At 42.1% G+C, this 23732-nt stretch overlaps 1 protein-coding gene across 4 annotated transcripts in view; it reads left to right on the plus strand.

Moving 5' to 3' along the window:
• The window catches only part of LOC117247920 (uncharacterized), a 33348-nt gene that overhangs the window by 6141 nt on the left and 3475 nt on the right, over positions 1 to 23732 (plus strand). For all 4 annotated transcript variants that reach the window (XM_033612579.2, XM_033612580.2, XM_033612577.2 and 1 more), the window contains exons 10-20: positions 1365 to 1583; positions 1660 to 1806; positions 1891 to 2133; positions 4987 to 5178; positions 10804 to 11064; positions 12992 to 13096; positions 13189 to 13326; positions 15138 to 15245; positions 16806 to 16843; positions 17101 to 19588; positions 19935 to 20046. In XM_033612579.2, coding sequence (XP_033468470.1) covers positions 1365 to 1583; positions 1660 to 1806; positions 1891 to 2133; positions 4987 to 5178; positions 10804 to 11064; positions 12992 to 13096; positions 13189 to 13326; positions 15138 to 15245; positions 16806 to 16843; positions 17101 to 19588; positions 19935 to 20046 — 4051 coding nt within the window. The remainder of the gene's footprint in view (positions 1 to 1364; positions 1584 to 1659; positions 1807 to 1890; positions 2134 to 4986; positions 5179 to 10803; positions 11065 to 12991; positions 13097 to 13188; positions 13327 to 15137; positions 15246 to 16805; positions 16844 to 17100; positions 19589 to 19934; positions 20047 to 23732) is intronic.

Here is a 23732-nt window from a genome sequence, read left to right on the forward strand (position 1 = left end):
ACTCAGATTGGGAGAAATTCCTCTGGAGGTGGGAGTTGAGGACCCCACGGACAGGGACCTCAGCCAGACGTTCCCAGTTCACCCTCACTACACGTTTGGGTTTACCAGGTCTGTCCAGCAGCTTTCCCCGCCATCTGATCCAACTCACCACCGGGTGGTGATCAGTTGACAGCTCTGCTCCTCTCTTCGACTGGGTGTCCAAGACACACAGCCGCAGTCTGATGATACGACCACAAAGTAGATCATTGATCTTTGGCCTAGAGTGTTCTGGCACCAGGTACACTTATGAACCTCCCTATGCTTGAACATGTTTTTTGTTCTGGCCAGGCCATTACTCGCACAGAAGTCCAGTAACAAAACAACACTTGTGTTCAGGTGAGGCAGGCCGTTCCACCCAATCATCCTGGCAGGGTCCCCAGCTGGCAGGGGCATACGAACAAACAGTCAGAGACCTTTTCTTTGCGACACACAGTAGCATTGAGGTGACCATCTCGCTCCCCAGGGACAACCCCAACACGGCGGTGTTGGGCCGGGGGCTCATGAGTATCTCCACACATGCCCAGCGCCTCTCACCCTGGGCAACTCTGGAAAAAGCGAGAGTCCAGCCCTTCTCAAGGAGTTTGGTTCCAGAACAAGTGCTGCACGTGGAGGTGAGCCCAACTAGTTGGTACTGCTCCACGTCCCACACCAGCTCACTAGAGAGGTGACGTTCCATGTCCCCAGAGCCAGTCTGCGACGCCAGGGGCCCTGCCCCTGCCTGCCGCCCAGCACACAATGCACCTGACCCTGATCTCTGTCCCTTTGGGTGGTGGGTCCACAGGGCAACAGCTCCATGTTATCTTGCCGGGCTGAGCCTAAGGCCTGGCCACCAGATGCTCGCTGGCGATTCTTGCAGGAGTTAAACGTAACGAACTTTATTGAAACAGTGCTTTAAGTTTTTTTTGTTTTTGTTTTTTTAATAACAGTACTTAAACTTTATTGTATCAAAGTAGCTACCTTATTTACCTTTGTCGTAACTGTTATTTTACTAAATAAGTCAGTGTTTCAGTAGTCTGCAGTAATTTAGAGGTAATATAGAGATATGTATCACGTACTGTGATGAAGCCTAAAAGTATAAGGACATTATATTTAATCCATGTGATCACATGTCACAGTCATCAGGAGCTCAGTGGACTCATGTAAACCTGACCTGTTCAGGTTCGTTAGCAATACGTCTCACAGTGTTCTGTCTTCATGTTCATTCTTATCTGAAGCAGTATCAGTGAGGGGAGCTGATCTTACAGGAGCCATATAAAGACAACGTGAGCACTGTTAAACTGCTTCCTGTTTGTGATCTCTGACATGGCGTCTGTCTCTGTCTGTAGCCCACCATGCAGGGCTACCCGGGTCAGATCCACGCCAACATCGGCCCTGTCAGGACCAACGTGACCTTTGACCACAGGGACTGCGGCGTCACGCTGCTGAAGAACGACCATGTGTTGATCAACCTGCTGGTAGACATGGTGACAAGGAAGAGGAGAGCGGCCAACATCAAACCCAAAATCCCCTTCACCTTCAGCTACACCAAAGAGAAGAGAGAGCTGGTGAGTCCTAGTGGCCTCTAACGGAGTCTCTGATGTCTTGGTTTTAATCCTGAATGACCACGTGACTGTGTTTCAGGGCATCATCACCTTTCTGGGTCCTGAAGAAGGAATCATCAACTCCGAGGACCACGGCGAGCTTCCTTTCGACATCCATGAGAACTTCAGTGAAACCAAGTTTAACAGCAGCGACATCCACAAGGAGGTGGAGTTCACCGTGGCCCTGGTGAGTCTTGACGTCACAGACGCTGGCTGCTGAGTGACAGACGAGTTTCACCTTCTGAGCCACACCTCCATTTTGTTTCTACAGGTGAAATCAGAGAAGAGAGCGATCAGGCTGATGAGGACAAAGAGGGTCGAGGACCAAATCCTGGAGGAGCAGAAGAGACGGGAGGAAGAGGAGAAGAGGAAGAGAAGGGAGGACGAGGAGAAGAGGAAACAAGAGGTTGAGGAGAGGAAGAGGAGGGAGGACGAGGAGGCGGAGCAACAGAGAGAGGCCGAGAGGAAGAAGAGGGAGGAGGTGGCGGCGGCGCTGGCAGCGGCCCAGTGCAAGGTGAGAAACAGGCCATCAAACAGATGTGCTAACGTTCAGTGACGGGAAAAGATTTTAGTTGTAGGTCTTTATTTAAGTTTCATGATTTAAGTTCTTTAAGTTTCTTTGTTTATTTTAAATCTTTAAGTTTTTTTATTTTAGTTTTTTAAGCTTTTGACTTATTTTATCTCTAAGTTTTTTTTAGGTGTTCATCTTTTTTTAATTTTAGTTCTTTATTGAAGTTTTTAAAAATTTATTTTAGTCCTTTAAGTTTTTTTAATTAATTCAGCTTTTTATGTAAGTTTTTCCTTATTTATTTTAGTTAAGGTTTTTTTTTTGGTTGAAGTTTTTTATTTATTTTTTTTAATTTTAGTTTTTGTGAAGATTTTATTTACTTTGGTTTAAGTGTTTTTTTGTTGGTTTTAGGTCTCTAGGACTTATTTTAGTTCTGTATTTAAGTTTTTATTTATTTTAGTTTAAGTTTTTTTTTAATTGTTTTTATTTATTTCTGTTCTTTAAATGTTTTATTTATTTTGTTTTTCTTTAGCTTTTTTATTTAATTAAAAACTTTTTTAAGTCTTAAGTTTTTATTTGTTGTAGTTTTTGTAAAGTTTTTATTTACATAAGTTCATAGTTTTTTTTATTTGTTTTAGGTCTGCAGGATTTATTTTATTTCTGTATTTAAGTTTTTTTTTATTTATTTTAGTACTTTATATAAGTTTTTTTTAAATTTCACTTTAGATCTATAGATGTTTGTTAAATGTATATTTTAGTTCTGTAAGTTTTTTATTTTTGTTTTTGTTTTTTAGTTACTTTACTCTATTTAAAGAGGCAACAGATAGGATTCAGTTTTTTTTAAGCCTGGCGCCACCTAGCGTCAGTGGTGCTGCGTTGCACTGTGGCAACGACCAAATTGAGCGTGGGGATCAGAGATAATGAATAAAATGTAGGCTGTAAAGCCACCAGTATACCTCTATGTATATGTAGAATGAGAAGGTGTGTGGACACTCTACTGAATAAATGAGTAAAGAGACCGAGCAACAATTATCAGATTTATCTGAAGAGAAAACAAATAGTAATGCAAATAATTATAGCAGAATGCACAGTACCAGTACAAACAGCTCACAGTAAATGATACCAATATGTACAGTATCAGTACAAACAACAGTAGACACAGTGGAATTATACCAATATGCACATGTAAACAGTCCCCATTCTAGAATAAACGCTACCGTATGGAAACCATGCGGCCGGTTGGAGCTCAAATTGAATGGGAAACAAAGTCCAGTGTTCACTTAGCTGGGCGTAACTTAGCTGGGCGATGTCCGTGGATAGCTGCCTCCGTGAGAAGAGAACAGAAGGAAGGGAGGGGGGTATCACTGTCCGAGGGCTGCCGTAGAATGGCAACCAGGATGTCAGCCGACCAACACTCGCTACCCGCTCCCTGGTTGCGGCGATTTGCGATGCTGGCCAGCTAGGAATGAACTAGCAGCCAGTACAGTACAGTCCTCTCTGGTCTAGCTAACATTTAGCCGTGTTACTTACTGATCCATTAGAAAGAAAGCTAGCTGGACATGGGTTTTGAAGCCTCTTTGGTCACGGAGCTCCCTCCATCTCTTGAACGCCTGACTGAGGTTTACTCTTGTTTTTCCTCTTCTTTTATCACTCTCCTTTTTGCTCTTCTTTGCCTCCTCACACAGAGGAGCTCCTTTTCTTTTGCTAGGCCGTTTTTCACTTGTCTCCAAACTTTGTCCGTCTGCCATTGTGCTCGTGACTCAACTATCTCATGCCCAACTCCTCATAAGGACCAGCTCCAGTCCCTGATTGGCTGACCGACCAGTTTCACAATACACGACGCGTTTCCTGCCGTAAAGCAGATTTTTTCCATGAAATTTCAGCACCGGTGGCAGAAGCTTATTGCAAAGATTGCACAGTAACCTATGTAAACACTGATAGTCTGATTTTACTGTGGACACTACCCTGTGCAACCCACATTATTTTCATCATGATATATTTAGGAAAAGATGCTGTCTGTTGCCTCTTTAATTTTTTTTTTATTTTAATTTTTTAAGTTTTGTTTCATTGTAGTTTTTTAATATAGGTTTTTTTATTTATTTTAGTTCTAATAGTTCTTAGTGTATTTTAACTCTTAGTTTATTTTAGTTCATTTTTTAGCACTTAAACTTTGTTTTTTATTTTAGCTCTTTTCTCATTATTTGATTTTTGGGTTTATTATAGTAATTTATTTATTTTAGTTCCTAATTTAACGTTTTTACTTATATAAGTTTTTTTTTCATTATTTTAGTTTTTATTAGAGTTGTTTATTTAATCTAGATCTGAAGTTTAATTTTAGTTCTTAGTTGTTGTTTTTTAGTTGAGTTTAAATGATTTTGTTTTAAAGTTAGAGTTAAGTTTGTTTTGTTTCAGGTTTAGTTATTTTATAGGATTAGTTTAGAGATACAGTTTGGAAAAAGAAATTTTGTGTGGTTGGAGGTTTAGTTTAATTCTGCCAAACTTTTAGATTTGTTCAGGTTAAGTGATGACTTAGTGAGGCTCAAGGTTTAATTTAGTTTAGTTGGAGGTCTAGTGTGAGATGAAGAGTAGTTATGAAAGATTACGATTTAGTTTGAGGTGAAGTTCAGTGTCTGATTTCACATTTACAATAAAAACGTATTTATCAACCCTGACCTGTTGAATTAAACTGAAAACTCTGTTCAGTCGTTTAATAACTGAATTCACCTAAATGTATGTCCTAAACATTTTTATAGACAAAATCCAGACTCAGTATTTATTTCATCACAGTAATATCATTACGCACATTAAACCAATCATCTGTGCGCGCCGTGTTTCTGACTGCTTCCTGTCGTCCTGCAGTGGACGCCACTTGGCTTCAAGGTGAGGAACCCTGACACGATGGACGAGATCAGCAAGGAGCGATTCGAAGGCACTGTCCTCAAAGCCGTCTCCAAATATCCACGTAAGGAGATCAAGAAGGAGCCCGAGGCGAACAAGGAGGAGCCAGGAGGAGGAGGAGGAGGAGGAGGAGGACAAATGCTCCCTGGACAGGTACGGAGGAAATACTGCAAAAAAATAAGTTTGTGACTAGTGTTGTTTTTGGCGGCCTGTTTTAATTTCAGTTTTAGTCTAGTCTTTGTGTCAAACTGTCATTTTAGTTTTTATTAGTTTTAGTTGCATTCATACTCTTTTTGTCTAGTCAAGTTTCAGTCGACTAAAAGTCTGAGCATTTTAGTCTTATTTTAGTCAGAATAATCCATGACATTTTCGTCTCATTTTAGTCGACGAAAACAGACGACATTTTAGTCTAGTTTTAGTCAATGAAAATTGCATTTTAGTCTCTTTTTAGTAATGCAATTCTATTATACCCAGTCAATATAGTATAAGTACCTAGTATAGATGAAACCAAAATTTTCTTTTAGTCAAACCCATTTCGCAATTCAAACAAAGTTATCTTAATATTATATTATTGTTACCTCATAGACTCAAGAATACATTCATTCCAGACATGGAAGATGCTCTGATTTGAATTACACAACAGTTAGTTCCGGCCCTGCAATCTGATTGGTCGAGAGACAGTAAAACCGTGTTGATATTGGAGTACAACATCACGGTTATTTCACTGTGTATGTATCACTCCGCCTCACAGCTGATTGCAATCAACAATCAAATCAAAACTGACGGTTAGTGTCAGTTAGGTCAGCAGTTGCGTTGTAGGCGAATTAATTCATCCACTGTCAAACAGCCAAAAATATGGATTTATTTCCTAAAATAAGTTTTGAATTGAACTATGAATGGTCATCAGAGGAAGATGAGGGAGAGGAGAAGCTGAATCCATCTGAGCACACATCCAGGTTTGTCAGTGTTTCATCAGCGGAGCTCAATGACTTGGAGAAAAGCAACATACTGTCAGATCAGAAGGCAGAGTCAGCTGTGCCTGTGAAGCCACAGTCCACCATGCAGTCACCACAGACTTATTTCACCGGCTGCACAATTAATGGAAACGTGCAGATAAATGTGTATAAAGACTAAGTGCCTGGCGCACCATGTCTGTGTTACATAGCAACGGTGACAGCGGAGTCCTGAGGGAACTATTTTTGTTGGCGGAAGACAAATATAATGCTTAAATTATCTATTTTGTCCTCATTTTTCAACATTTCTTAATCAGCCTTGCTTATTTAACTGTTGAACTGTTGTATAAAAGCAATATCACACTCGAGCTCGTGATGTTGTACTGTGATATTGTCACGGCTGTGAGTCGGTCGTAGGCACGAGGCCGCAGGCGACGATATCACAGTACAACATCACTCCCTCTCGTGTGATATTGCTTAATTACAACATGTTTATTTTACCAACCAAACATGTTTTTAGTACACACACATAAATTTAAATAAAATAAATAAAATAGCACCATGACAAAGCCAGAAAAAATCAAATACATTCAACTTTAACATAAATAGAAACAAGGTGCTTGAATGCTCGAGCTACAATAACATAATAAAAAGTGCAAATAAAATGTGTCTGTGACTTGTATTGCTTGTAAACCGAAGTCAGATTTTGCATCATAAAAACTATTAAAAGAATAACAACAGGAAAGAATAAACAGTACTGAATTATGCCAACTACTGAACCAAATAACCAGCAGTCTCAACAGCTAGCTTCATAAACCATAACCCCCTGGATGTGTTATTGTAAGACTGGTTGTCACACATACAAAAAAACAACTGTCCAGTACACAATACTCTATGGCTATATTTTTGACATTTTCTTTTCACTGGTGCCCAGCACAGATAGTTTGATTGCCATAAAACTCACATTTGTCAAACTGTTAAAAGTGTACCCCTTCAGCTTTCAGCTGTTAACACTGTGTGCTGGCCTAAACTTTATATATTTGTTCAGGAATCAAAAAAATAAAATCTTCACAACCAAATCAGAATCAGCAATTTAGGACCAGCATAGTTTTTCTTTGCATAGATATGGGAAAGGTTGCTTATCAAAATGCTCAGTGTGTGTGTGTGTGTGTGTGTGTGTGTGTGTGTGTGTGTGTGTGTATACAGTACATGCATGCTTGTTGCATGTCTGTTCAGGCCAGCCATTAACCACTATTTAGGCCTGTTTATTTTGAGGAAAGCGCTTCTTTCCAAAATGGTCCTAGCCCTGTTCCTGCGGCCACAAGAGAGGTAACCAGTTACACTGAAGACCCTCTCTGTAAATGCCTGAGAGGCAGGAGGTCCAAGGCCAGAGGTTTCAGTGTTGGAAACACAGTGGAACAACACTGAGTTAACCAATACTCAATGCTTGATTCCTCAACCTCAGCACTAGCCTGGTGGGAAGCGGACAGCCCTTCTTTATATTTTAAAATCTCCTGCTTAATGTTTGTTGTCTTGGCTGTCTTGGGCCTTGATGGACGATTGGCACTGAAGAACTTAAATCTACGCCGTTTTGCGGGGTTTCTCTTACTTGCACTCTTTGTGGCACAAGATGAGCAATGTAGTCCTCTGCCTTTCTGACAAGATTCTGTACTTCGTTGTCATCATTTTCCAGAAGGGTTTCAGCTACACAAGGGTCCACAAAGCATGCTGCTGCAGGAAGTGGTGAGAAGTTGACAGCTGTTATATCAAGAAACACACTAAAACGCCTGTCCATGCTGAACAGCATCTTCTGAGCCAGAGTAGCTGCATCTTTATAGGTTCTCCCACGTGCAAGCGAGAACTCTGACAGATGGTTTTTGAGATCAAGGAGTGCTGGCACAACAAGGGAAAGCGACTGAGTGTCACTTTCAAGTGACTTAGTGTGCTCCGCAAATGGCAGAAGAAGGTCTCTCAGCATCCCAGTCTTCTGCCACTCACTGGGCTGCTGGATGTCCCAGCCATGGACTCAGCCACAGCTATGAGGTGCTCCTTGACTTCAAGACAGCGTGAAATCATAGCAAAGCAGCTTGACCACCTGGTGGGACAGTCTTTGACCAGAACCAGAGCACACTTCTGCAGCAGCCGCTCTGTGGCGACAGATGACTTCCTAAACTTGTTCACCAAGTGCCTCATTTTTTCCAACAACCTTTGGATTGGGGGTTCCTTCTGGACCATATTCACCACACTGTAGGGTGTGAACCATGCATGGGGTCCTCTCTATGGCTCCGTAGTTGTATCTCCATGGAAATATATATTTTAAAAAAAGTACATATTTAACCATTTTAACCCTTATATTATTGAACCAAATGAAATAGTTATTTAAATTAAAAATGTTTAACCTTTTAACTTCCTATGAACTTCTTTATTTTTTTATGTATATTAAATTAAATCATGACCAGATGCTGAATGAATTAATAGCATCATTTTTAACCTTTTAACTGTCTATGGGATTTTCTTTTTTATTCAGACAAAATATAAATAAGTTTTGACCAGTTACATAAATGTTGAATGAGTTAAGGGCATAGTTTGATACACAGACTGACCTGTCATCCTCCCCTTCCGGATGCTCATCGTCATCATTGGTGGCGTTGTGCTCCGCCTCTGAGTCCTCTTCAGAAGTTGTGGCAACTTCTGCACGTGTGTGGAACGATGCCACCATATTGCTGCCACTGTCAGTAATTGTTGTGTGGACCTTCTCTCTGGGGTTGCCCCATTCCTCCATTGACTCCTCCACGAGTGTGCTAATCGACTGTGTTGTGAGGGTGAACCATCTCCTTCAGGTTCAGGAGTTTGTGTTCAGCCGTGTTGTCCTCAGAGTTGAAGTAACAGGCACTGACTCCCAGGAAGGATGCTGTAAGCCCCTTTTTAGTCCAAATATCCGACCCTGTAGTTATTCTGCGTGCTGAGGCCAGCTTTTGTTTGATCTTTTCTTTCTCTTCTTTGTACATTTTGTCAGTCAAGTTTAAAATTTTATGTCTTTTTGGCACTTTGAACTTTTTGTCTATTTTTGCCATCATTGCAATGAACTCCTCATCTTCGACAATACGTGCTGGGAGTCCTGTGTGGCCTATCCACTGCGCTATCCCCTCCTCTTTGGTATGTTGCTCTGGGGAATTGTCGTTGTACCTCCTTGTGGCACAGAAATCTTGAGCACTAGCTGGCTTGTCCATCTTCTTGGGTGGGACTTGCTTCACTGATGCTCTTTCTGGAATCTAGCACAAGAATAGATAGAATTTCAGGACAGATGCAGCCTCTGGAAAATCTAACTGTTCCAAATATTAAATAGCATAAATCCTTGCTATGATTTTTACCTTAATAAATCAATCTCCGAGTGAGTGACTTGACTGTCCGTAAAAGAAAAAAAAAAGTCTACATAATCAAAACAGAAGTAGTCATAAACTAAGCAGTAGTTTCGGGAGGCATGTGAATGCAAACACCTTTTGACCCTTTGTTTAAATGTATGTGGGTCTAGAATAAGGTATTCAAAGTCATGTTGTTGATGCCAAATTCAGTTCAGTGTGATGGCTATGTGAATGACAAAACTAGCGACAGTGTTTGGCCACCAAGGGATGCTTTATTACACTGATATGGAGTCAGTCAGTCAGTCAGGTAGGAACTAAGAACCTCTGTTTAGAATCAGTGGATTCACGTGACTGTAATTGTTGCTAGCACGAGACAGAGGAAGTTTATTTATTAACTAAATTAGCTCCCAGTTAGAGCTAAATATATATTTATGTGTGTTCTTGTGGATACAGAAGAATACAACAGTTCCCACACACTATATTTAGCAGATATTTTGGAGAAACCCACTTTACAGTAGGGGTGAGTTTGTGTACAAAAATCTCTAAACGTTTAGAGTTTTCATAACCGTTTATGATCTCAAACACGTGTACCCCCTACTTTACACACTCTCTCTCTCACTCACTCACTCACTCACACACACACACACACACACACACACACACACACACACACACACGAGTCATTTTCAGCTCCAGTGGCTAACGTCTAACGTTAAAGCTAATGTTAAAATGTGACACATTAACCACAGCCTCATGAGTTAGCATGAGCTCTCTAAAATAGAAAGTGAAGTAATATTAATGTCTTAACTTAACTCGATTTCATTGTGGAATGCCTTGAGATGTCTCTTAAGATTTGTGATGTTTTTTCCTGTGATTTTGTGGCCGCATTTCTCCCCATCTTTTTCCACAACACATTCCGTTTTCTTTTCCACTTCAATGTAGTGAAAGTGTGTCCAAAGGTCGCGTCTTTTTTCTCTCCCAAAGACGATCCCCGCCTGCCTGGCCATCGGTCCCTTTCTTTGTCAGACTTAACTATGTTTCTGAAGTTGTTAGCTCACCGCAGCTGCATTTTCCAAATAACGCCGCGAGTGAGGATTGAGGAAGTGACGTTGCTTGCGTCTGTGCAGTGCGACACACAGCCAAGGAAACAGAAATACTGCAAAATGATAATAACGTGACTAAACATTATAACGTTATTTCGTCTCGTTTCGTTTTGGTCAACGAAAATGAAGAGACATTTTTGCAAAGTTTTGATTTTGTAAACCACATTTAGTCTCGTTTTTATTCGTCAACAATATTGCATTATGTATTTAATTATAGTTATCGTCACATAACCACCATTTACATTGTGTCTTGTCTTGTTTTTGTCACGTGATAAAGGTTTGTTGACGACGATATTTAGTCATACTTTTTTGTGACATCATTTATTTCATAAACTAAATCTGAATTTTTTTTTCCTGCAGGTTAAAATCAAAGTTGAGAAAATGGATGACGACCAGAAGGAAGAGGAGAAGGACATACCTGAAGGAGATGGAGGACAGGAAGGAAAGAAGGAGCCTGAGGATGAGGAGGTGAAGAAGAACCAGTCGGCTGAAACAGCAGCTGGGAGAAAACCCGACCCAGAGATGGGTCGACTAGTGATGACCATCGACGGTCAACAGAAGCAGCTTCCCTTCGGTCCCAACGACCTGCTGACCACCGCCACCATGCTGGACGGAGACAAGGTCAGAGGACAACTGATCAATTAATTGATTATCAGAGAGGAGATGAGGTGTGACCAAAATTATAAAGGATAATTACAGATGGCTGGAGGGCCGAAAACGTTTCTCTATGACATCATGATGTCTGTCAGTGTTGAGGAAAAAATGTGCTCAGCAGTAAAGTTACTGTTAAAGGTCGACACGCACGAGACTTGAGTTCATCCTGATAGATTTTATGATGACAGAGTGAACGTGATATATTCCAGTGAGACATGGCAGCTAGCAGCAGTGCTAATGCTAACACAGGATACACAGTTAGCTCTCCAGGTAAAAGTGATACACACTCAGGTAAACAAGAATAAAAATAAAACATCAGGGAAAAAGAGTGAATCTTTAGAATGAAAACATGAAACCGTAGAATAAATAAATCACTAGCATGAAAATAAGAGGTTAGGTTAGGTTACTTTATTCATACCCGTAGGTAAATTGGTTTTGCAGTGAGTTGACATCCATTCATCCATACATACAGTACAACATTAATAAAACATGAACATGAGAAATGACACAATAGCATGAAAACTAATAGCATAAAAAAACATCGGCATTAAAAAAAAAAAAAATTGTGTGAAAATCAGAATGAAAAAAGAAACATTAGCATTAAAAGCCCCTTTTCCACAACATTTCCAGGAACTTTTATTTCCAGGAATTAATTTACCTGGGTAGAAGAATTCCTGGAAATGCGAATGGTTTGTGTTTCCACCGCACCTCAAAGTTCCAGAAAATTTGTTCAAATTAGCGTGATGACGTAGATGATTCAGCGTGTGTCCTGTATTTGGCTCTGCCAGCTCATTGGCTGGTTACGTGCTGTTGTAGAGAGTTGGGCTGTTTGTCTCAGCCAGCAGCTCAGGGTAAAGTATTTTAAGATAAGTGTCAGGCTAAGTTAGTCTCCAGACAGACAGCTGTCACTTGAGCTCATTAGGAACAATTCACTATCAGCTGAACTAGCGTGCTGTCCTTGTGTCAGACATAACGTTAGTGATGGTGGATGAGAGACTGTGGGCGGAGCCTATTGAATATCACTGTCTACATGCTGCTGAACGCTGCAAGTGTGTGTTCCACCAATCAGTGTTCTTCAGCCCACAGCCCCGCCCCTCAAGAATTCCGGGTAATCTGAAAAGTCCTACCCCCCCGACTAGGTACTTTTTCAGAGAAAGTTTGGGGTTGAGGGAAAGTGTTTTCCCCTGGGTAATTTCAGTGGAAATGCGCCAAGGTTTTTTAGAATCCTAAAATGATGAAAAATAAATGATGATTGAAATGAGTTCCTGCGGGGGAAAGGGGCTAAAGCGGTGAAGAAAATGACAACATAAAAAAGAAACGGCTTGAAAAAAGGAACGATAGTTTAAAAAGAGTTAGCATGAGCAAAGAAATGATAGCATGAACGTAAGCCTTAAAAACATTGGTATAAAAAAATGTTAGCATGAAAAAGTTAGTATGATAAAACAAAAGAGTACGTAACAGAAATGTTAGCAACAAAAAAAAGTGTTGGTATGTAAAAAAAAAAAAAAAGGGCACTGATGGACAAACTTATGTTAGACGCACAGATAAAACTGTTCAGCCACACATACTATATATATATATATATATATACACATATATATATATATATGTATGTATATATATATATATATATATATATATATATATATATATGTATATATATATATATATATGTATATATATATATATATGTATATATATATATATGTATATATATATATATATATATATATATATGTATATAAATATATATATATATATATATATATATATATATATATATATGTATTACAGTGTGAACTGCCGCCTTCAGTAGCTGAAATGACCGCCAGTTTCAGGAAACTGCAGTTTGTCTCTATAAAAGTTAAATCTGATCCGTGTCTTTTCTGTGAAGGTGCGTTTCAACATCGCCACGCATCAAGGGACCAAAGAGGAACGAGCGACTTTCGTGGAAATTCTCCCCGACTCCTTCGAAGAGTCCATTGAACAACGCCGACACGTACGTCTTTCACCCAGACCGTCTCTTCACAAACAGTACCAAGCCGAACCCTCTGACGTGTCTTAATGTTTCTGATGTGTTTCTCCAACCAGGGCATCGTCATCGAGTTCAGCGTGGACTCCGGGCTCATCAAGTGCACCCAGAACCCTCAGCTGTACTTCCACATGTCCGAGGTGATCGAGAAGAAGAGACTGGAGCTGAACGAGAAGGTCGAGTTCAGTGTCGTCCCGGTGAGTCCAACTTTTTCCTCCTCCTCATCCTCGTCCTTCAGCTGGGCATTTTTCCGATGGCTGAGAGACTTAATTAGTTTTAGACATTCATAACCAGACCCACCAGGACTCGTGGCTGCGGGTGAGTCAGAACCACCATCAGCCACTGATGTGAAGATTTTATTGTTTGTCTCATTACAACATTCAGAGTTTTACCAAATGAAATTTTAATATCAGGTAAGAACGGTGTTCTGAGTTGGTGTTATCCACGTTGAAAGCTTTCAATTGTCTGGAACATAAGTACATAGAGGGTTAACCTCCGAACTTCTGTTTCAGAAGTCTTTAAAAATGTTAGTATGAATTTACTCTGGTCTGGACTTAAAGCCTCGCTGTGACACTGTTTTTTATCATTTACTTAAAGAAAAATCTTTCAAAGTGAACAAACCTTAAACTTTGCTCTCAACAGTTCGAGCTGAGAGTTCGTAGAGTTGGTCTCAGATAGTCTGACGTGCAGTGGTCGAATTGTTAATTTTTAACAAGGGGGATGCAATGTAGCTTTGATTTTTTTGCGTGCACACATCGTCAAATATGACAGCACAGATGTGCAAAATTAATCAAGATAAAGAAAAATGGCATGACCTATACCTGCTGCCTTTAAAAACACAAATAATGCAGTAGTATTGCTATTGCAATACGGACAAAAAACATTTTAGAGTATTCATAAGAGTAGCTCTGAAATAGCTGTGAAAATTAATCTTAGAGTCACTCTTATCCTACAGACATTTCCTTAGCCAGTTATAATTTCTCCTAATCTGTGAAGCCTTGGGCTGATAATTGGTGCTGCTGTCAGGTCCCTGTCCTGATACCTGCCTAGTTTCTCCCTGTCCCTCTTCTATCTGTTGCAATAATATAGATAATAAATGTGCAAAGCAAAAGAAATAGAATTAAGAATAATAGTGGTGACATAGCTGTAGAAATTAATCGCACAGTCACTTTTATGCTCTAGATATTTTCTGTCAGCCAGTTATAATCTCTCCTGCATGATCATCCTTGCTGGCCTCTGGTCCACTGTCTCCTTCCTGACCCTGCTCTTTATATTGTGGCAATATAGATTTAAAAAAATATGTGGAAAGCAATAGTGAGCACAAGTTCTTATTAAGGAGGAGTGGGTTTATTCCTCGCATGAAACTAGCTAGCAAGGTATTTAACATAGGAAACAATAACATTAGTGTTCTTGTTAACTAGCTTAACTTGATATATTGGCATCTATTAATTAGTCATCATTTAGCGAACATTATCTACATGCAACAGCATCACTCAGCTTACACGGGTTTGGAAGAAACTGTGCAAGGTTTTTTGCTTCTTGCTGGCTGGTTTGCTGAACATAGTTAACACTCATCAGCACTGCCCAGCAGCACACGTCTTGTCTGTGTGCGATTGACTCTGATCACAACATGACAGCATGTGTATGCGCCTTCTCATGGTGCGTTTAAAGATGGCTCGGAAAAACACGTTACCACATGTTAAAAACGAATTGGACGGCGTTAACGACTGTAAAAAGTGTGGGGGACAGAGGGCACAGATATGGGAAGTGCGGTGGACATGTCCCCTGCATCCCCCCCTCAAATTACGTCCGTGCCTGCACACACAGATTCTAGATTAACAAGAGGGATGCTTTTTGGTCAATTTTCTAACAAAGGGGATGGCATCCCCCCCATCCCCCCTCAATTCGACCACTGCTGACGTGTCAAATCGAACACTCTTGAGGTTAAATACTGGTCATTGTCACGGCGTCCTGGTTTGTATAATGTGTCTGTCATTGTTTCTCCAAGCATGAGACAGCAGAGGGCGGGAACCAGGCCATCAGGATAAAACGTTTCACCGAGAGCGTTTTCTTCCCTGTTCGGAAGTTGGGAGGAGTCGGTGCAACCAAAGGGAAGGTGAGGAGGGCTGTAGTTATATTTATAGTTATGATGCGAGACAGAATGAAGAGCTAACTCATTTGTGTTGATTCAGTTATTTAGTCGACTTTAAACTCTTTCAATAGTATAGAAGTTGTATTCGGTTATTTTCACATGTTGTGTGTTAAAAATGTGCCCAACATTACCTTTGAAGTAAATACAGTGAGGTTTAATAAATATTAAAGAATGATTTCACGGTCTCATGTAAAACTGTACATTGATTTTATATTTTAATTTACCAGTTCTCTGTGAATTTAAAGGAAGACTTCAACCACAAAATGAATATCAGTTACTCACCTCGGATTAAGCAGGATTTTTACTTGTGCAGCAGACCCTACACCGCTGTGAGCATTAATACCTGTGCAGTGGTGTGTCTGTGTCACTCTGCAGTTACACCTCCAAAACACTAGTGGGCAGCGGAGGGTTCTGTGAAGTGCCGTAAAGTTTAGTTGATTCAAAATACACAAACACATAAACACATATTAAAGAAACACACATTAAACACACATTAAACATGGTTTATTAGAGACAGTTTCAAACACAAATCAGCTTCACTATAACTCACAGCATTTTGTCTCACAAGCCCTTTTTTAACAGGAGCTGTTCAAATTTGCAGGAAAGCCCAATCAGTGTTTTTTCAGCATTGGCAGTATAAAAAAATCGGGGAGTGCAGCAAAATGCCGCCTACCTACTTTTGTTTATACAGAATGTGCCTTTTTCGGGGCAATGGGGGGCGTGAGCAAGTAACAAAACGTGTAGCTCAGCGTGTGACGTAAACAGTGACGTGGGAGGGAAGCCGCGGCTGGTCAGTCCTTCGGCGATTCTCTCGTAAGTCGGCCCGTTCTTCACCGTCCCCGTCATCTGATGGTTAATGGCCTCTTCGTTTGCGAGGACAAGGAGGGCGCGCAATTCCTTGTCTCCCCAGTTGCTCATCTTTACAGTGTCTGTCAGGTTTGTGTTTCCCTCTTGCTACTAGCTGCTCGCTAATTCCTGCTATCAGCTGTTTCCTGTTTATCCACCGCCAGTGGCTCGCACGTGCGGCGTCATCTCATCAACAGCTCCTCCCACAAGTCATCAACAGCTCCTCCCACAAGTCATCAACAGCCCCTCCCGTGGTGGACGGCCGCCTCGGTCTGTTTACACTTGAAGGGTTCCACCAATATGTCTACCCTACGAGGCGGTAAATTGGGCACCTCGGATCAACTCGCCAGTCCGGCTCTGTGTGTCTAAACGCTCGCAGCTTGCCGGCAAAACGGCCCAAAATTCGCTGAAAAAATGGCAGTGTAAAAGGGGCTAGAAACAAACACTTGTCTTTATCTGGACACATTTTCCCAATAAATACAACATGCTAATGTTTTTAGCACAACCCTATGGTATTTTACACTGTATAAATTAGCCTAGTGGCCACGGGACTTTTCCGATACTCAAATGAAGCCAGTGACATTTTGTGGGTGAAGTATTCTAACAAATTTTAAGGCATTGTTGTCACAGGATGTTGGCAGAGATCTTTTTCTAATGTCAGACTCTTATCATTGTCAGATGACCATCAAGCTGGCAAAAGCTTCAGAAGACACTGAGTGAGTAAAGAGTAGTTTTTTTTAAAAGTTGGAACATGATCAGGTATGCAGTAAAGAAAGACATGGATTGTCTAATATGTTTCCAGAGAGATGTTATGTAATTCAAATGTTTACCTATAATATGTAAATATAGATCTAAGTTACATTAATAACCTAATGAGGTATTGGTGTACAGGATGTGTAGAAGAACAGATTCTGTAAAATTGTTCTATTGAGCCCGTCATGTCTGAGGTGTCTTTTTCCCTCTGACATTTCAGGAAATTAAAACCCGAGACAGACAAGCTGAAGGCGGTGGTGAAAAATCTTAGAGCGCAGGACAGTAAGACCAGCGTCAGCAGAAGGGACTACTGTGCCAGTCGCCGTAGATATGGCAGGAGCAGAAGTAGGAGCAGGAGCAGAAGTAGGAGCAAAAGTAGGAGTAGGGCCAGAAGTAGGAGTAAAAGTAGGAGCAGGAGTCCGCCAAGAGATCAGTTTGGACGTGTACCCAAAAAGAGACGCAGTCCCAGCATTGACCGTGACCGTAAAAGCAGCAGGTTCAGGCGAAGCCAAAGCCAAGAGAGGCTGAGGAAGCCCACCAAGAGCCGCACTAAGAGCCGCAGCAGGAGTCGCAGCCGAAGCAAGAGCTCAAGCAGGAGTCGCAGCAAGAGCCGCAGCAGGAGCAGGGAGAGGAGCAGGGAGAGGACCAAGGACAGGACCAAGGACATCAAGAGGAGGAGCAAAATCAGCAGAGACCGCGAAGAAAGTCACAAGAGGAGGAGGGAGTTAAGCCCTCCTCTCAGACGTGCTGGAGTTGTGGACGACGAGCTTGCAAGGAAGAAGCGGGAGCTGGAGGAGCTGAACGACATGATTGCCTACAAGAAGTCACTGGTGGACCCTGGACAGAGAACATGCATAGACTATGACCACGGCAGGATCACTGTCCCACTCACTGAGTACAAACCAGTCCGGTCCATCCTGAAGAAACGACCAGATGGACCTGATTACCACCATCGCCCTCAGCCCTATGACGATGCGTATTATGACCGGCCATACAGTCCTTACCAAGATCGACGCTACAGTGACCACTACAGTGATCCGTATGCCAGTCGTTCCTACCCTGATCGCCCGTATGGGGAGCGTCCCTACAGTGACCGCCCTTATGAAAGTCGTCTCTATGGTGAACCTTCCTATAGTGGCCCTCCGTCTGCCAGCCAGCGTTACACTGATCGCTACGATGTTTATGATGAACCCTATGACGATCGCTACTATGATCCAGCTTATGCGGACCGACCTTATGATGATCCGTATCACTCTGTCAGACGGAGCCAATCTCCAGAACCCCATGGTCCCTCACCTTCGTCCCAGCCCGGCCAAGTTCCTGCTGCTTCCACCCAACCTTCGTTGATGCATACTGCTGCCACTTCATCTCCCCAGCCCCATTTCAGACCTCCCTCTCCCACAGAACCTCCTCCTAGAAGCCCATCTCCCAAACTGAAGACCACAATACCACACCAGGCACCTCCTACTGTGAAACCACCCCTCGATCGCTTCCTTGACATGCTTAATAAAAAGGTGGATGCTGAGAAGGAAGCAGAACCTGTTCTTGTGAATGATGACCTTCTGCCTCATGAGCGGGCACTTCAGGATGGCAGGGGTTTCTCTCGGATTGTGGGACTGGCTCAAGAGCAGCCCAGCAACAGTCTTGCTCTAGAAGCGATAAAGACAGAGCTAAGCCCTAAAAGATCCTCAGTAGAAAGATCAGTAGAGGAACCAAAGATCAAGACAGAACCCTACGACAAGATTCAAAGTCTGCTCCGTACAATTGGCCTGAAGCTGAGTACAGGAGATATGTCCAAACTGGCCAGCAGAGCCCAAGAGAAAATCTACAGCCCAAAGTCCTCATCCATAGAAAGGGAGATGTTGTCATCCCCAAGGGAGGAACGGCAGACAAGTAGAACCGGTTCTGTTGAATCAGATCACATCCATTCCCCCTCCCCTGCCAGGTCCTCCAGTTTAGAGCCACTCAGCAGATCTAAAGCTGTCTCAGAGTATGAAGGATTCCTGGACCAGCAGGAGTTGGAGGCACTTAAGAAGGCACAACAGCTGCAGAGTCTCACCAAGACAATGGGGAGCACACCCTCCACCACTCCTCCTCCGAAACCTCCTCCTGGGCCTCCGCCTACCCACTACCAACATCCATCCCCACCAGTGAACTGGCCCCTTGGAGGCACTACCCAGATTCCTCCAGAACAGGGCTCCAGCATGGGTGCACCAGCTCCTCCTGTAGCTGGTCAGCCACCACGAGTTGGACTTCCTGCAGGACCTCCCCCTGGACCTCCTCCACGGCGTCCTGGACAGCCTCCAGGACCTCCTCCTGGGCCTCCACCCCGGCGCCCTCTTGGACAACCTCCTTTTGCTCCACCCTCCAGCCATACAGCCTTTTCTTTCGCTGGCCAGCCTCCTGCAGCTCCACCCCTTAAATCTTCCAGTCCTTTGCAGCCTTTAACCACTGCTGCCGGAGTATCACCACCACCATCATCGACAGCTGCAGCATCAAGTCCCTCAAATGATAATGAATCAACCATCTCTACGACAGTGGCCAGGTGCCTGAAGGTCATAGAGACAGTGAAATCTCTGGCTGTACAGCCACCAGCCAAACCGGTCAAATCAGTTCAGTTCAGTTTACCCACTGTCTCTCCACCAGTCTCCAGTCATCAGACCTCAGTGGAGACAGAGGAGGACATAAAGATCAAGCAGAAGGAAAAGGTATGGTACTACTGTAGTGACACCTTTTACTAAAGTTCAAGAAAACAAGTACTCAAGAAGTAAACCTAAGAGAACTCAATGGGAAGAGTTTTGTTGGACTGATAAGAACGGTGTGATTTTTGACACAAATTGAAAGGGGCACTTTAAAGCTGCTGAAGTACAGTTGCCACAAAGTATTTTTTGTCTTTGGAGAATGTGGTGAAGAATTTGTATCTGCTGTCAGTCATCAGAGTTGTTTAGTTTTCTCATGCGCATGTATACCCTGGTAGTCTTGACATACAGTACCGAAAGACCGTTATGTTCAGCTGTGTAGGATAAAGCTTTTGTATGTGTGTTTGTGTTGCAGCTGGATTTGTACAACCAGAGGGTTTTGGAAAAGAGGGAGCAGCAATACAAAGATTGGCTAGCTCGCAGGAAACAGAGTGGAGAGTGGAAGGATGTCCCACCAAACCCCCCAGGTATCAGATCTTATTCAGTTACATACATACAATATAACGACCAACCTTTGAATTACAGGATTATGTGATGTAAGCACTGATCAGCTGAAACATTAAAACCACAGATGAAGTGAATTACATTGATCGTTTCATTACAACCCGATGTTCCTCTGGGAAACTGTTGGTCCTGGCATTCATTTGGATTCCACTTGACATACTTCACCCACCCAAACACTATTGCAGACCAAGTACCATCACTCGTGGCAGCGGCACTTAGATGGCAGTGGCCCCCTCAGAGCAACACCATGAAAATCTGCTCAAGAATCACCCAAGGAACGGGACAGACCTCGCCTTCAAATTCTCCAGATCCCAAACAGACCAAGCATTCATGGGATGCGCTGGGACCCCAGAGGTACTGCTGATCCTGAGTCAGGCCTCCTTGGATCAAACATGGCTCTGACCTGTCAAAGCATAGGCAGAGGAACTCTGGGGATGTTCTGCATTGTCTGGCACCAGGGTGTTGGCGGCCAATCCTTTGAGTCCTGTGGGTTGTTAGGCGGCATCATGGCACATCCCATGGATGTTGGATCAGATTGGGATCTGGCGAATTGGAGGTCAGGGGGATGCCTTGAGCTCTTTGTTATATTCCTCGTGCCATTCCTGTGCAGTTTTCACAGTATGGCATGGTACACTTCACTACTTCACTTCACCTGTCAGAGGTTTTAACATTTTGACTGATAGGTGTAAGGTTATGTTCTTGGCGTGCTCGACATTAAGTAACAGCTGCATGCTATTTATGGTCCCTTTAGGGCTAAAGATGAACACGCTGTTTTCTTCTGTGACTAGACAGGTATTTTGAGCAAGTTAAAATAGATTTCTACCTCTCAGATGTGGTTACTCAGTTATTTGAGTAACCACATCTCTGGAGATACCGTAGAAATGTTAAGAAGCTAACATGATCGAAGTATCACCGAGCTCTGTTTGGATCTTACTATGATTAAGAAGGCCTAATTACCCCGTCAGGCCTCGTGGTAGACACCAGTCTAGTGCGGTTTCTGCCTCTCAGTTGAGGTGGTCTTGCAGTCTCACCGTTGATTCCCACAAGGTAGGAAGTGCTTTAGAATTCAGCACAGGATTTCACTCAACGGCCGAAGCTACACTAATGTCTCGTGGATTATTATAATGTATCTTTATTTATTCACTCTGTGATAGAGATCAACAGTTAAAGCAAGAAGGTTTGTCCTGGACATGGCCTTTCTTGTGCTCTCCCAGGTCAACAAACGTGTGGTTGCATTATTAAGGAGCTGCAGTCAGCTACAGCAGAACTTCTGACGTAGTAACAGAGCTCCCGCACATAGATACTGCTACACCTCGACATGGAGCCATAAAACTGTCTTGAGGTTACCTAGCCTTAACGTGCATTGCAGTGCTATAAACCTCTGTCATTCATCTGCCGCGCTCGTTAGCCGAGCCTAGTGGCTCGCCCCAGCGATCAAGAAAAGAAGCCAACTGCAGTCTCAACTCCACAAAGTAACATCTTTTTCCTCTTCATATGGTGACACCATTGGTATCTAGATCATGAAGGGTTCAGATAGACGTGTATTTAGTAAGGTAAAATACTGTTTGAAATTTCTAGATGCCAGTGCCGATGCAATATGAGTTTCGGTCCTGATACCGACACTGTATTTTCTGATACTTGGTTAAGGTTTAAGTAAACTAAACTATGAAATTGATCAAAGGTACCTGACAGTTTTCAGTACTTTATAGGAACATTTTGGGCATTAATAAAAAAATGTTCAAGGTATGACACCCAGTCCTGGTAGTTAGCTAGACATGTAATTACTCTACTACTTTTCAAGCAAGGTAGTTTCAGTAGGTTTGGGTGTTCCGTTTCCAGAGTAATTATTGTTACACTCATCGGTCAGCGGTTACCCACTTCTACAGAGTCTGAGCCAGGTCACAGTAAAGCTGTTAAGGGTAAGTCAAGTCAGCAGTGTAGCTGTGATTTCAGGATATCCAGAAATGTGACATTTTAACAGAAGATCCAGAAGACTCCTCGTCATCGTGGCCATGAAAAGTAAAGCCTTTCTGATTCCTTTGCAGTGACAGAAGTTAGTGTTGTACACGTTTGGATATCCATTATCAAGACTATGATTCTATTCCGTTGGTATTTGTTAGCAGTGTTGTAGTCCAGTCACCAAACCTCGAGTCCAAGTCGAGTTTCAGCCTTCAGTTTGAGCCCAAGTCCATGTCACCGAATTGATTAATGCAAGGCCAGATTAGAGTCGTCAGAATAATGTTGAGCGGCGGAGTCATGACCAAGTCCCTGAGGTAAGGATGGCATGTCTGAAGACATTTCCACATCACTGAAGACATTTTGGAACTGTAGACGGGCTTCTTATTTTTATCCGGCAGATTACGTCAGCAATCGCTGGTGATGTAGCTTCCAATCTATGACACTAACGTTAGCTCAGGAAGCTAACGTTGAATGCTTTCAACCTCATGTTTCGGTCATTGGTCAGATATCTTTAACTTTGACAAAATCATTAACACAGTAAGTGGTAAATTTTGTATCTGCAGCCAGTAAATACTACTTTTGAAAGATATGGTCAATATGAAGAATATGATGAGTGATGTTACCGTAGCATCGTGTCCAAGCTAATTTTGTTAAAGTCTAGCTAAAGTATATCATAGACATATCAACCTATATTACCCTCTCAACATTATAACTGTAAACTGGGACCTTTGTATCCTGAGCTGTGAACTAGCTTGTCCTTTTAGTCTGAAGCTGATGTTAGCTCAGGAAGCAAAGTTGAGAGCTTTCATCGCCATGTACGGGGCGTCGGTCAGATACTGTTAACTTTGATAATATTGATAACACAGTAAGTGATCAACCCTGTGTCTACAACCAGTAAATGGTCATTACTAAGAATATGTGACGTTACTGTAGCATCGTGTCCAAGCTCATTTTGGTAAAGTTTAGCCAAAGTCTATCCCACATGTATCAAACCTAATTACCTTCTAAACGCTGTAACTGTAAATTATGACCTTTTGTATCCTGAGCTTTGAACTAGCTTGTCCTTGCAGTCTGAAGTTAACATTAGCTCAGGAAGCAAGCAAGAGCTTTCACCCTCACGTCCGGGTCGTTGGTCAGATATCGTTAACTTTGACATTGACATTATACAGTAAGTGATCAAATCAATACCTACACCTACTTTGAATGATATGGTCAACATTAACAACATGTTGAGTGACGTTATGTAGCATTGTGTCCAAACTAATTTTGTCCAAAATTGTATAAGTGTAGCTCAGATATTTCCCATATGTATCAAACTAAATGACCTTCTAAACGTAATAACTGTAAATTGGGACCTTTTGGATTCTGATCTGTGAACTAGCTTGTCGTTTCAGTTTGAAGCTAATGTTAGCTCAGAAAGCTAACATAGAGAGATTTTACCACAGGGGTCAAGTATTTAATGTCATGGTAGCTATTCCATCATGGGCATATCCTTTAAGTAATATTACCAAGAATCTCGTCCAAGCTAAATAGGTTTACTTTACAATAAAGTTAGCATATCACATGAGTATTTTAAGCATATTAATTTTTTGGATTCTGGGCTGTGAATTCCCTTTTCTTTTCAGTCTGTGAAAGAAAGAACGACCTACGCTAGCTCAGGAAGCTAACGTTGTAGGTTTAACATCATTTA

The sequence above is a fragment of the Epinephelus lanceolatus genome, chromosome 17, assembly GCF_041903045.1.
Source record: "Epinephelus lanceolatus isolate andai-2023 chromosome 17, ASM4190304v1, whole genome shotgun sequence".
NCBI classification, from domain to species: Eukaryota; Metazoa; Chordata; class Actinopteri; order Perciformes; family Serranidae; genus Epinephelus; species Epinephelus lanceolatus.